Source organism: Somniosus microcephalus, chromosome 24 (assembly GCF_052327205.1).
Source record: "Somniosus microcephalus isolate GS21.2 chromosome 24, FLI_Smic_1.0, whole genome shotgun sequence".
Classification (NCBI taxonomy): domain Eukaryota; kingdom Metazoa; phylum Chordata; class Chondrichthyes; order Squaliformes; family Somniosidae; genus Somniosus; species Somniosus microcephalus.
This window is the reverse complement of record NC_141010.1, coordinates 26,092,038-26,107,364: the sequence shown is the minus strand read 5'-3', so window position 1 is coordinate 26,107,364 and position 15,327 is coordinate 26,092,038. Positions and strand designations below refer to the sequence as shown.

At 40.8% G+C, this 15,327-nt stretch overlaps 1 protein-coding gene across 5 annotated transcripts in view; it reads left to right on the top strand.

Annotated features, from left to right (window-relative positions):
• The window catches only part of nags (N-acetylglutamate synthase), a 49,089-nt gene that overhangs the window by 16,320 nt on the left and 17,442 nt on the right, over positions 1-15,327 (top strand). For 3 of the 5 annotated variants that reach the window (XR_015073451.1, XM_085966345.1, XM_085966347.1), the window contains 2 exons: positions 2,541-2,597; positions 5,580-5,760. Coding sequence is in view for 4 of the 5 variants with exons in the window: in XM_085966345.1 (XP_085822471.1) it covers positions 2,541-2,597; positions 5,580-5,760 (238 nt within the window). In the remaining variant the exon portion in view is untranslated. The remainder of the gene's footprint in view (positions 1-2,540; positions 2,598-5,579; positions 5,761-15,327) is intronic. The other 2 variants (XM_085966346.1, XM_085966348.1) reach the window with 1 other exon arrangement.

The window sequence follows — 15,327 nt, the reverse complement described above, 5'->3', positions numbered from 1 at the left end:
GGGGTAGGACTGAGATGAGGAGAAATTTCTTTACTCAAGAGGGTGGTGAATGTGTGGAATTCTCTACCACAGAAGGCTGTGGAGGCCAAGTTACTGAATATATTTAAGAAGGAGATAGATAGATAGATTTCTAGTCACAAAAGGCATCAAGAGGTTTGGGGGGAGAGCAGGAATATGGTACCTGTATTGAGATAGAGGATCAGCCATGATCATATTGAATGGCGGAGCAGGCTTGAAGGGCCGAATGGCCTACTCCTGCTCCTATTTTTTTTCTAGGATTGGGAGATGTCTGACTAGATTGCCTGCTGTTGTGCCCACATTTGCATGGCCTGGGCAGAAAGAAAATTTACCCTCATACTAAATAAATTAAATCCACGGACAAAAATCAATTCAATTCAATGCTTTTAAAATACTGACTGGTGTCTGTGTAAGTTATTACAACAATCTCCAGGATACTGAAAATATCAAACTCTACCATAAGATGGATAATAGAGGTAGAAGGGTCAGGCTGACAAATGCATATTGGAACAGAAATATAGAATGGAAGATGATTGAGAGCAAGTAACAAAGCAGCTATTTATTTACTTCTTTACTGATTTTAATTTATTATTCCTTTTTACCCTTTTATAATCTGCCTTAACCCTGCACTCTTCCCTTCTGGGAAGAGACCTCTCACAGGATTATAAGCAGTTTCTCGATGGTGCATGCGAGCAGCCCCGGGAAAGCTTTTCTGGTTTTCCCTTTCTCCCTATGGGGACATGCCTGAGCAATTTGAGATCAGGAACACACACTTGTTTCTAGCACTTCACTTGCTGTTCTAGATGGGATATAGAAAAAGGAGACTGTGAAAGGAGTCTTGCTTTCATCACAGTGAGGGCCTAAGGAGAAGGTAAAGCATTGTAGCACTCTAAATGTGGAGCTTGGGGAACGAGAGAGGAGTAATGACTTTCGCAGACCAGAATGATTATGATGAAAGAGCGAGAGAGTTTGAGGTGAGCAAAGTGTCTTTATTGCATCTCACAAAGACTGTGGTTTAATCCAGGATCCAGGTGACATCTTAAAGAACAAAGTTACTGTCTTGTTCCTCAAAACTCCACTTCTTAATACTTGAGTGCAACTAACAGTGACTATAAATTCTGCGTTAATTTACTCAGTCAGTTTCCTGTATGTAGGAGCAGTTTGCAGTGGCTTCATTGAATTATTAGCCTTCCCTCCAGAGAATAGAATGTACTGTACTTATGAATACAGGGAAATTACTTTGTGAGCTAATGAAGAGGCCGGCTATCCCATAATATAAATTTGTAGTGTTGTCATTAAAAAAGCACAGCAAGATATTTTAGTTGTCAGATTGGTAGAGAAGATGAGTTGGGCACGATTGACACGAGATTCTAATGAGTGAAAGGATTTTCTTTTTGTTTGTTTCCCGCTGCGCTAAGGCAGAAGCTGCGCTGCAGAGTCTGATTGTGTTCAGTACTTACTGTACGGCGCATCTGCAGTCGTCACACTTGGGTTGTAATTCTCAAGCTAACGTTTCAATTACTCCAGAAGGATCCAAGATCAAGATCCCAATATTTGAACTAAACAGCTATCTGTAAAATCCAAGGCAGTGTATCTGAATCACAGAGATCAGGGTTTAAAAGATGGACCAGGTACAGGTGCCCCCACAGACTGGTTCAGATTCTGTACAGTGGTGGTGGGCAGTATGGTGTCATTGCATTGGTGCTCCAATGTCCTGCACTAAAGGGTGGGTTTGGGGCTGTAATTCCCTATGTTGAGCTCAATCAGCCACGCCGTTGAAGGAAAGTTGATGAATGGAGCTGAACAATTCCTGCATGAGGGAAGGAGAGAAAGTCACACGGCAAGTCACCTTGCCCAATTCTTACACACCATCTCCTATCTGGCTGCAGCAGCCTGGCAACGGGTCACCTGTCTGACTCTTCAGCAGGGGAGTGATGTGTGGGGATCGAAAATAAATGGAGAAAATAGTGTGTTGGTGTCTGCTAATAAGTTTATAAAGTTACTCAATGTCTATTTCAGTCTATCAGCTTCCTTTTTTTTAAAAAGGTGGTCTCTGCAAATTGCATTCTTCCCCAATCGCTCTTGCCAGTCAGCGATTTCCTCCATGCATTTTAATGGACAGGAAAGAACATAAGAATTAGGAGCAGGAGTCGGCCATACGGCCCCTCGAGTCTGCTCCGCCATTCAATTTTCGAACTCAACTCCACTTTTCCACCCTCTCCCAATATCCTTTGATTCCTTGAATATACTCAACGACTGAACATCCACAGTCCTCTGGGGTAGAGAATTCCAAAGTTTCACAACCCTCTGAGTGAAGAAATTTCTCCACATCTCAGTCCTAAATGGCCGACCCCTTATCCTGAGACTGTGCCCCCTAGTTCTAGACTCTCCAGCCTGGGGAAACAGCCTCTCAGCGTCTACCCTGTCAAGCCCTCTCAGAATCTTGTATGTTTCAATGAGATCACCTCTCATTCTTCTAAACTCCAGCATATAGGCCCATTCTACTCAATCTCTCATCATAGGACAGCCCTCTCATCCCAGGAATCAATCTGGTGAACCTTCGTTGGACCCCCTCTAAGGCAAGTATATCCTTCCTTGAGTACGGAGACCAGAACTGCACACAGAACTCCAGGTGTGGTCTCCTCAAAGCCCTGTACAATTGCAGCAAGACTTCCTTACTCTTATACTCCAACCCCTTTGCAATAAAGGCCAACATACCATTTGCCTTCCTAATTGCTTGCTGTACCTGCATGTTAACTTTCTGTGTTTTGTGTGGAAGGACACCTAAATCTGAACACCAAAATTTAATAGTTTCTCACCATTTAATAAATATTCTGCTTTTCTATTCTTCCTACCAAAGTGAATAAACCCACATTTCCCTACCCACATTATACTCCATCTGCCACTTTCTTGCCTATTCACTTAATCTGTCTATATCCTCTTTGTATCCTCCTCACAGCTTGCCTTCCCACCTAGCTTTGTATCGTCAGCAAACCTGGATACAAAGCACTCTGTCCCTTCATCTAAATCATTAATATAGATTGAAAATAGTGGTCCGACACTCAGCCCATCACTATTACCAACAAGTGCTTTTTGCATGTACCTTTTTAAATAGTCTTTTCAAGCCTGTTATTTTTTTTTGTGTGTTTATTTGTATGACTTCATTTTGGCATTCTTTTGTGTGGTTTAAGTTAATGGATGTATGATCTGCACTGTGTGAAGTGCGAGTTGGTTACTGCTTATGGTGGTAGTCAGGTAGGACTTGTAGAATGTGACAATTGTTTTTATAGGATTCAAGCTCGTATCGCAAGCAAATGAAGTGGATGTAATGGCTGTGCACTTGGCTGAGGGAGCATTGTGCATGTAATGTGCATCTTTGTGGACATATTGGATTTTTGAGCTGACTGAATTGAGTGGTATATAGTATATTTCTCAATAATGTGTTGGCTTGTTCTGCAAGATACCAATAATGTGATATCCTTGATTTTGTAGTCACACGTCAGTCAGCTTTATTACTGCTTCACATACATCCTACCATGTGCACATTGGTCAGCCTACTGTTGATAATCATTAACAAAGTTTTCTTAAACTACATTACATAAAGAAAAGCAAATCACTGGTGTAAGTTTACAATGCCATTATTCCCATGTATTCCCACAAGTTAAAGTGAGCACCTGATTATGGAAAACCTGTACCTGATGCATTAAAATGACATTCCTTACACATATTAAGTATCATGACAACTGGACAGAAATAGTTAAACTTCTCATCGAAATACATTTACAAAAATTTGTAGTGGAATGCAGAATATGTGAGGAGCTCCAAAATTCTATAGTCTGTGGAATTGAATTTGTCCAGTGAACAGAGGCATTGAAAGGGGTCATCGGACCATTCAGTATGTTACTTTCAAAATTGTGGATTTTTCCGTGCAGCTTTGAGCTTTACTATGGAGAGGTTCATTATGAAGAGCACAATCTGTCCAATAAAAAGGGGCATAGGACACGTCTCAAACAGGAATGTTCTGCGTCAACTTTTTCAACGGTCATTCTACTCGATCAACAGTGCCTGCCTTGGTTATAAGAACATAAGAAGTAGGAGCAGGAGTAGGCCATTTGGCCCCTCGAGCCTGCTCCGCCATTGAATGAGATCATGGCTGATCTGATCTTGGGCTCAGCTCCATTTCCCTGCCTGCTCCCCATAACCCTTCACTCCCTTATTGTTCAAAAATCTGTCTATCTCCACCTTAAATATATTCAATGACCCAGCCTTCACAGCTCTCTGGGGCAGAGAATTCCACAGATTTACGACCCTCAGAAGAAATTCCTCCTTAGCTCAGTTTTAAATGGGTGACCCCTTATTCTGAAATTATGCCCCCGAGTTCTAGATTCCCCCATTAGGGGAAACATCTTCTCTGCATCTACCTTGTTGTGCCCCCTCAGTATCTTGTATGTTTCAATAAGATCACCTCTCATTCTTCTAAACGCCAATGAGTATAGGTTGATCTATCGGAGTCTTGTATCTGCTGAGGAAGCATATCCTGTAAACTTCAAACTGACAGACTGTTTGTGAAGTCCACTGTGTATCATTTTAAAGTTCTGAGGTTTCCAAGGGCCCCCACCAGAACACCCCTTAAGCTTCTTACAGTGTACCCAAAACTGATGTTTATTTTATAGCTTTGCCTGCCAAGCTCCTCTTCTATGCATGACTCTGAAACAAATACAGGACGGGGTACCTTCAATGTGGCCCATAACCTCTTGTCAGGTAAAAGCTGCATAAAGGAAACCTATTGCAAATTTGGGCTTTAATATTGGGTTTTCAGTCTTTGCATACACTAAATATTTCAAAATGGCTCCTGCCCAACCAAATGATCTGTCTTGGACATTCTTGCTAATTGTTGGATATGTTTAGAAAGCATAAGTTTCAAAAGTGCCTTTAGATCCCAGGAAACAATTATTTTCATATTTTAACCTTAATGGTCCGTCCCTTTTCTTTGTGGCTTTGAAACTTGCTGTACAGAATACCTACAATGAAGACAGGGAGTAACTGTGTAGGCGGTGAGGACATACCACACTAAACTTCCAGTCTAAATGGATGAGATACAGAAACTGCTGCCTCTAAAATAGATATTTTATTTCTCTCCTGAAATTCTTCACCTAATATATAAACTACTGCCTAGTCTCTTTATGGCAGTACTGTATATAGTTATTCCTGAAAAAAACATTAAGAGGGATAATTCTAACATCTGGTGCTCCCAGCGTTTTAACATTTACCAAAGCGATTTTGTACCTGTGGCTTTTTTTAAAATGGGGAAATACCAGGTTCCAAAGGCTCAAATAATCACATTGTATAGTACAGACAGTTCACAGATAAAATATGGCACACACTGCAGAATAACATTCCCTGATCTATCCAAAGCATAATGAAGAATTCAGTTACAGCTCTCAAGCCAAGTTCTGAGTGAATTAAGACCCATGTTGTTACTGTGCAATATTCATGTTTATGGTTCTCCACGACTGTAACTTCCTAGGTGGTTGATAAACATGTTCTTTTGCATGGTGCAGGTTGTGGGACAGGTCAATCTTCCGTCTGATCTAGATCTTCTGTCAAATGCAAACTGGATTAATCAAAAAGAGGAACAGAAAGCAAAGGTGATAATGGATCTCCTCAACCACATGCCATCAGAATCATCTGCTGTCATCACTTCTGCCGACACCATTCTCACAGAGCTCTTCAGTCACAGAGGTATCATTCTATCATTTAAGATTCTTGCTGCATTCTCAACATTTATATATTATAAATATTAATATTCAAAGTTAGTTAGTCATTGGAATGACAAATGCACTGAGTTTTTTTTTTAAGAATTGCATGCAATTATTAGATTCTACCCTTGTATAGACTCCAGTATCTATTGCATATTGTGGAATTACCTATAATTACATAGAATCGACAACACAGAAATAGGCCATTCAGTCCAACAGGTTTATACTCCACACGAGCCTGCTCTAATTACCTCTACTCAAATGATGTATGATCAAAGTGCTTATTTGGATAGCAGACATAATAACAGCAGTAGCTGATGACTGCATCAGGGCAAGGAACCATCTGAATGGTGGGTCCAGTGTAACTGTAATACACCAACACTCACTGTGCAGGAAACTACCAATTTAAAAAATAGGAGAAAACATGAGACAAATCAATAAGTAGTGGTTAAAAGCTTGTATGTTGTAGAAGGAAGCAAAGGTTGAGGGGAGTAAGTAGATTCAGTCTTCACGTCCTATGAAAGTAAATTAATGTTCGATGCGTCATGATTTCAACACCGGGAGAAGGACAGCATATTTGAAGCTCAGGAGAAACGTGAGAGAAAAGTTCAAAGGAGCAATGACCAGGGTGTTGTTGATAAATAGAGATACGTTGGGTTGCAGTAGAGGTAGAGTATGATTGGAAGATACAAGTTTAGAAGGATATTCTATGATGCCATAAATTTTTTTCTGTATCCTATCCTGGTGCATGACAGAGGTGCTTTAAGAGCCTCCATTGGGAAGCAGTTGTCAAGTCTTGTATGGTCTTAGTCACTATAGAGGATTGATCACCCCTGTGCTCACTGGCCTACATTGACTCCTGGTCCAGCAATGTCTCGAATTTAAAATCCTCATCCTTATGTTCAAATCCCTCTATGGCCTCGCCCCTCCCTATTTCTGTAACCTCCCACAACCCTCCGAGAACTCTGCGTTCGTCCATTTATGACCTCTTGTACATTCCAGATTTCCGATGCCCCACCATTGGCGGCCTTGCCTTCAGCTTTCTGGGCCCTAAGCTCTGGAATTCCCTCCCTAAAACTCTCCACCTCTCCTCCTTTTAAGATGCTCCTTAAAACCTACCTCTTTGACCAAGCTTTTAGTCACCTGTCCTAATATCTCAAGTGGCTCCGTGTCAAATTTTGTCTGATAATGCACCTTGGGACCGTTTACTACATTAAAGGCGCTATATAAATGCAAGTTGTTGTTGGGAAAAGAAGTGTTTAGCACAATAGAGCAACCAAGAGTTTTTGAAGGCAGTTTTAACAATAGAAAAGATCTGCAAGATCAGTTTTAAGATAGTGTGGCCAAACGTAGATGAAGAAATAAGAGTGGCATCCGCAAAGGAAACGAGTGGAAATTGTTGGTTGAACTTCTGAGAAACACAAAGAAAGTGACTTTTGATGAATTGAAAGAAACCAGATTTTCATTGCTCTATCGAAAAGCATAATGAGATCAACCACTGCATTGCGAAAAGACACAAGGTTGTGTTCACTGAGGGTGTTCAATATGAAGAATGTTGATGAATAGAGATGGAATTAACAGTTTTTTTTAAAAAGTGGATAGGAGTAGATGATAAGTGGAGAAGATCATTGATATGGAAAAGGAACAGTGGGAGAGTGGATGAAGCCATTGTTATGGAAAGAGAAAAGAGTGGGTGAGAGAAATCCCTTTTACATTTTCCATGAATCAGAGTGTGTAAATGTACAGACTAACGGAATATTGGCCTTTATCTCCAGGGGGTGGAATACAAAAGTGAGGGAGTGATGCTTCAGTTGTATAGAGCCTTGGTCAGCCCCCATCTGGAGTACTGCGTTCAGTTTTGGACACCACACCTCAGGAAGTACTACAGTGCAGTTCACCAGAGTGATACCAGGGTTTAAAGGGTTAAATGATGAGGTCAGATTACATAAACTTGGGGTGTGATCTTGCCAGCCCTGGGGAGGCGGGTATGGAGGCGGGACTGCTGGGAAAATGGCAGAATCTGGGGGCGGGTGCCCATCCTGCCCCAACCCACCTCCGTGCCATCTTGCCAGGAGGCGGGTAGCCGACCCGCGCCGGGACCCGCCTCCTTGGAGGCGGGAAGGGGATTACAGCCACTTAACTGCCTGTTAACTGGTAGTTAACAGGCAGCTAAGAGGATTATCCCCATTTTACCCACACACGTGCGGGCTTCCAGAAGGCTGCGAACCCCGCCAGGGTCACCGAGATGAGCAGTGGGTCTGCGGGGGTCGGAGGGGTGCAAAAGTGCGCTGTGAAGGTAAGTGATGGGTGCAAGTGTGGAGAGGTGAGTATGAGGTAAGTGGAAAGTGTTAGAAAAAGTGTACTTACCCTTTGTTTCTTCCTGCAGGCAGGGATGACAGATGGCTGCTGCATTCTCCAATGCAACAACCATCTAATTTCTGCTAAAGAAAGAGGTTTGATGAGTCTTGAATTTAAAGACTCATCAAACTACAGAGAATGTCAGTATTTGACAGCTTCACAGAGCTGTCAAACAATGACAATTCATCTGTCAAAAATTTTTGACAGCTGAAACGTCATACACTGACGTTCTCTGTAACCGGCTTCCCCTTAATTGGCCTACTAAGCCCGCTGGGCGGGCTTAACAAGGTCATTCAAGGGAAAATAGTGTGGGTTGGCCAGAAGTCGATGGAGGCGGGACTAAAACCCAACAAGTGGGAGTCCCGCCTCCAAAAGCTCCCCATTGGCAAAATCCAGCCCTTGGTTTGTATTCCATTAATCTAATCAAGGTCCTTAAAATGATAAAAGGATTCAATGGGGTAGATACAGAAAAATTATTTCATCTTGTGGAGGAATCCAAAACAGGGTGCTTAATCTGAAAAATAGAGCTAGCCCATTGTGTGAAAAAATGCTTCCTGCTTTCACTTCCCAAAGGGTAGTAGAAATCTGGATCTCTCTACCCCAGAAGCCTGTGGATGCTGGGTCAATTGAAATTTTCAAGACTGAGATCCATAGATTTATGTTGGGTACGGGTATCAAGGGATATGGAGCAAAGGTGAGTATACCGAGTTAAGGTACAGATCAGCCATGATCTTATTGAATGGTTCAACTGACTTGAGTGGCTGAATAGCCTACTCCTGTTCCTATGAGCTATCAGCGATGACATAAGCATATTTTGCATAGACAGATCAAACAGAGGAAACCACATAGCTATGTATATAACTTTTTGGATAGAATATTTATGATGGTAACTTCCTCAGAAGTGTACAGTGAAGATCCCAGCAAAAGCTTTGGAGATTTCTAAGATGACAACAAAAATGTGCATGAACAGAGTTCCAGAGCAGAGGCACAACTTGAAGATATGAGGGATACCATTAAGTCCAGAAGCTTTGTTTGATTACAGAGTTTGGAAGATCCAACGGACATGACCGGCATTGAGCAACAGAGTGAGGTTCTTTGCGAAGATCCTCAGGAATGGGCTTGAAGAGAAATGTGAGACAAAGATAATTTTTCCTTTAGGGTGCTTGCAACTGAACTATCAGAACTGATGAAAGGTGGTAAAAATAATTTACAGAATTTGAAGGAGACCGCTTTGGCAAAGGGCCAAAAGGAGAGACTTTGGAGGAGCAGGAAGACCGCAATTGATACTTCAATAAAACTATATACAATAAATGATCAACTCCAATAGTCGACTCATAGAAGTTATGAGCAGAGACAACGATGGATTCAAGGTGTTTCAGGCAGATTAAGGTGCCATGTGCACTAGACATGATGTTAGGATATCACAACATCATCACAGTTCACACAGTTAATCATCATTGTATGTTGCTCAATAGTAAATAATTGATACTAAAGGGGAATTTCACAAATCCCCGCTCCCAATGTGAAGCTCCACACTGGGAACATGAATTCATAAAATTATTCCTTAAATAATACAAATTATGGGCTGTATTTTCCGATCGGAGACTTCCTGCGTGCGGAGGCCTCCGATCTGGAAAAAATCTACACACTTAACTCGAAGGCATGTAGTTCTGATGCTGGGCCTCTCCAAACTCCAAGTGCGCAGGGCCCACGTATCCCAGGAGCACATGCGGTTCGCAAGCGTCCCTGGGATCACATGGGCCATGGGGAGCCAATCAAAGAAGGGAATCTCCCTTCATACACTTGACAGATAGACCTGTCAAATATATGAATGGAGATCACCCCAAAAACACTTTAAAACATTAAATACATTTTTTTAAATCACATTTTTAAAATTAGTTGAAATTACAATAAATTAAATATTTTAAACAAATTTAATTTTTTGAAAATAATTAACGTTTTTTACGAGGCTAAAAATAAACTTACCTTTTTTAAAGTATTTTTAAATGATAAATGAGTGGGAACTTTTTTTCCACTCTTACTGGTAAAAGGCGTAAGAATTCTAAGGGTTTTCTGCGGGCGGAGGGTCTCCAGAAAGCGGAACTATCCGCCCACAGAGGCCCTTCTCCAGGGCAGGCGTCCGATCTGTCAAGAGCATCCTTGACAGAATGGAAATGTCGGTTTTCAGCGCATGCGCTTGGCATGCCTGAAACCGGCATTTCTGATGTCCCTACAGGTGTGTACACAGCGCGTACGCACCCGTAGGGATCGGAATATCCAGCCCATTGTTAATGGTACAAAACAATTCTCATCTCCACGTATCCCACACCTTGCAGGGTTTTAGGAGGGACTAGTTGTTGCACTTACTGTGCTACCTTTGTTTAGTTCTGGGATCTTTCACCAGTTCCACATCACGTTTGTTTGTTGAAGGCCATTTTTGTTGGCTGCTCATTTAATTACTAAACTATTTTGGGTATCCTGCTAAGCTCATTTTGCATCACAAATTTGGATCCAACACCTCCTCCAGCACATCCAACTCCCCTTTTTTGAAAACTTGGCTTTCGAGATTCTTGAGGATATTTTCTGCACCATTTTCTAATCAGATTGAAGATGGAGAACCTCCACATTTGTCTATAAAGGAGTAATGGGTTAATCTTTGGTATGTTGATACTAATCATTTAATTGCACACTGACAATTAGTATCATTTTATGTTGTGAAAAATGTCTGCATCTTCATGTTGAATAACTTGGTAGAGAAAGTCAAGTGGAATTTTAGCTCAAAAACGGTAGAAAATCCACCACAAGTCCTTTTTATCGCAGCCTGGAAGATAAATGCTCAAATTGTTTTGGCAAAGGAAAAAAGTGTTGAATTGTATTTAAAATTTCTAGTTTTAACTCTGCTTCACTAAGGAAACTGGTTGTGCAATACATTTCCAGAAAGGTCATATACACACATATGAGTAATAATTGACGACTGGAAAGATGTGTGTTTATGACTTGCAGTTGGAACTCCTGTGTGGTCTTTCTTGTTGTGCACTCTTTTCTGTATTTTACTGTTTGTTCCTTAGTGCTCCAATCCACAAATGTTGATCTTCTCCCTGGAAAATACTGATGCAAAGCTCTTTGCCCTGAAGTGCTTTCGTGGCAAATTGACTATTGCTTAAAGTAATATATAGTACTACTCTTTCCCACCATCTCCTATGTCCAAGTCTGAAATACGTGCCATGCACTAACTGGCTCTTTGCTAATGTCAACTGAGTAGCTTCTTTCCTGCTTGGAGAGTAGTGGCAGCTCTCCAGGCAGGTTTCCTGCAACTCATTCCAGACTGTACTCGTTGTCCCTCATTTTAAAAAAAATAAAAAAATACTCTTCATAATCTGTTTAGAAATTGTAATATTAACCAAAATGGACACTTGCCCAAACCCTAATGGGCACTTTCAACTAATCAGGGAGTTGAGAATCTTAGAGCTTATGGGGAAAAAAAAGCAACTTTATTTTTAAAGCTTGTCCTACTATCTGATGTTTCGGGTTTGCCAGTGGCAATTCCTGTGGAATGCATCCAAGCATTTGTTTCTTTTTCTATCATCCATGTCTCTCCTCTATAAAGCAAGACTAGAATGACTTGAGCCTTAAACATGGACATCTCGGTTGATGTAGCGATGTTTCCGTTTGCTCCAGATCTTGAGATACTTCAAGGCATCTTCAACCTGCCTTGGCATTTTGGGTGTTTATTCCTTTGTTGCTGCTGCTGTCCTGTTTTCTGGCTCCCAAAATAGATTCGTTGCACTACTCATTGTGTATCTGCAGCTGGTTCTATGTCATGTTGATGTGGTGTGCATTTAAACAGCACGAGGACAAAGGGAATCCTCCTATGTGGATCGTTGGCATACTTTTAGTGATGTAATATTTAAAAATAACAATTTACCACTGATCAAAAACTCTGCATTACCACATTACAATTTCCCACAGGTGGTAACTTGCGTCGTCCAATGATAGATTAAATTATGCTGATTTACCAAATTAATAACCAGAAATTAAATATATGATCCCTTTGTTAATGAGTTTGGCTTCATTCCTCATGACCCCTGGTCTCAAATGGCCAAATAAGTCAGATAGTCTGTCACGGCACCACAGTGACAGAAAATATTTATTTTAAAAAGCTTAAAAGGGTAGCTGGACTGATGGTGATGTGCCATCAGAAAAGGAAAAAGGAAACACACTAACGATGGAGTTGTATCCCCAAAGGATACCCTGACAGCTGCTGAATGAAGAATGAATCTTACACATAATGAGAACAGATGAGATCTAAACAATTGATGTCTCTAATTCTGGTAAGTGTGTTTACAGTGCATATCTATTATTCGCTCTATACAGATATCAAACACAAGTAATGCAAGTTCACTTGTTAGCAGTTATTTCATTTGGTATTTCATACATATTCCTAATGCATGTTGTGTTCTTGTATTGTATGTCTGTAAATTTATATTGGTTTACTGTTGTTGGTCTTTCAACAGTGTTTAAATCATTATTCCTATATTTATATATTCTCAGATTAATCTTACTGGTGGCTTCTGTGGAGTAGGAAGGCATGAAATCCAATCCTTCTGGGAACCCAATAGCCAATTATCCAGAAGGCAATTGGAGAAGTTGCCTCCAGGCAAGAACCTCCACAGGACCACCTGTGAAGTACAGATCTTCGAGAGGGCCACGGTGGAAAGTAATTGGACCGTCAACTAGCCCACCTCGCACCCAAGAACAACTTGGGAAAGGTAATTCACCAAGAACACAAGGCCTGAACGTTACGTAGTCAGCGTCTAGGCTCTTTTATAACAATGATGACATTATCAGGTTATGTTGCATTCCGTAACAAGGCTAGGCCTGTGTAACTGAACAGGTTTCTCTATAGGAGGTCTGTTCTCTACATTTGTCTGCAAGCAGCCACCCTTCTCCATTCGTTTAATTAGAATGTCACCATGTAGTCTTCTGTTCCGCACATAAAACCAGATTTTGTTACTCTTACAGTAAGTTTAGCATTTCGTTTTTGTACTATTACTTAATATACTTAGTGGACTCGGGAATCAGAAGTACAATATCAAAATTTGTGGACGACTTCAAATTGGGGGTATAGTTAATACTGAGGAAGACTGACAAAATACAATACGTTAACAAACTTGCTGAATGAGCGTGTAACTGACACATTAATTTCAATATAGATAAATGGGAGGTGATGCATTTTTATTAGGATGAATAAGGAGACCATCTACAGGAAACTTTCTGATATCTGGCACTGACGGGACCGAGCTGGTGCCGTACCATCAAAAGTGCCGGACATACCAGCGTTAATGTTGAAACATACGGAACTGAAAAGCTCCGTGTGAATCAACAAACCCTGTTGCAACAGCTTCAAAACAGTCGGCTGCAGCTGCAAGCGTCTCTAGCTGAAGCTGTTGCTATAGCTACAGACCTTGCAGTGCCTGACTGGGGAAAAAAAAAGCAACGAGAACTAAAAAAAACTTATAAAAAACGGCTCCTGATTTTTGCCATTGGATCGAGTATTCCGGACATATAACCTCCGGATAAACCAAAGTTTCCTGTACTCGGAAAATAGTCTAAATGGGGTAGCGGAGCAAAGGGATCTAGGGTACAGATTCACAGATCATTAAAAGTAGCGACGTAGGTTAGCAAAGCCATAAAACATGCAAACCAACCACTGGGGTTCATTGCTAGAGGAATAGAATTCAAAAGCAGAGAAGTTATATTAAACTTACATAGTAGGACACCTCTACTGTGCTCAGTTCTGCTCTCCATATTACAAGAAGGATATGGAGGCACTGGAGAAGGTGCAAAAAAGATTTACAAGGATGATACCAGAACTGAGAGGTTACAACTATCAGGAAAGATCAACAGGATGGGAATCTTTTCACAAGAAAAGAGAACAAGAGGTGACCTGACAGCGGTCTTTAAAATTATGAAGGGGTTGGATAGGGTAGATGTAAAGAAAATGTTTCCACTTGTGGGGAAGTCCAAAACAAGGCCAAAGATATAAGATCATCACGAATAAATCCAATAAGGAATTGAGGAGAAACGTCTTTACTCGGTAGTTAGAATGTGGAACTTGCTACATGGAATAGTTGAGGCAAATAGCATAGGTGCATGCAAGGGGAACTAGATAAGTACATGAGAGAGAATGGAATCGAAGGATATGATGATGGGGTGAAATGAAGTAAGCTGGGAGGAGGTTCATGTGGAGCATAAACACCAACATTGACCTGTAGGGCCGAATGGCCTGTTTATATTATGTAAAATCTATTGTACGTTAAATAATATAGCTATGTGCTTTCTTTCAAAATTTGTTAAATAAAATGTTTCTTGTCATGTCTCCCTTTTGTCCTCCTTGAAGGAAGCCAGTTACCATTTCTGAATATTAAAAAAAAAAAATGCTCTACCTAGGATGGATTGTCCCCAATTATATCCTGTGTTTGTAGCTTCTGGAAAGTTCGAGTACGTCGAGCAATATTCTATCCTCTTCTGCCTAGATTTTTATTGCACATTGAGGGTGGCTTGTTAGGTGCCAACTATTTTATTTTTCAATGTCCTATGTAATCAAAAATCAAATCATGGTCCATTTAGACTTATTTTCAAAGTTATTTTCAACTCATTTTCTTCAATGTACTGGTTGAGGTTAGGGGCTATGGTAGGCTTAATCCAAGTACCTGTATATCTTTATTTAGTATTGAGCTCAAATACAAATTTCAAGGTTAACGCAGCTTCTCTTGCAATTGGTAGCCCACAATGTTTTTCTATGTAACTCAGACATTTGGAGCTGCACGTTGTAGTGAAGGTATTGGTGTTCTCTGGCCTGTGTGTGCTCCTTTGGCCCATTGCTGTTTTTTTTTAATGATTTGGCCCAACACCTGGGTGGGCATGAATTAAAATAGTCCCCCAGCATAAATGTACTAGCTTCCTTATTTATTTAAGAGAAAAAGCCTACCTTTGGAAGGTGTGGGCTAATATAATTTTAATGCAGGACAGTCCTCCAAACAACATGGAGCAATCTTTGCACACTGTCTGGGGTAATTGGCGTTTTGCTTTCCATTCTTCCTTAATACACCAAGGGATAGTGGTGTTGGTCAACAAGCATTCCCCACTTTTAATTGAAGTGTGAAGCAAATGATCCAAAAAGTTAAATGCC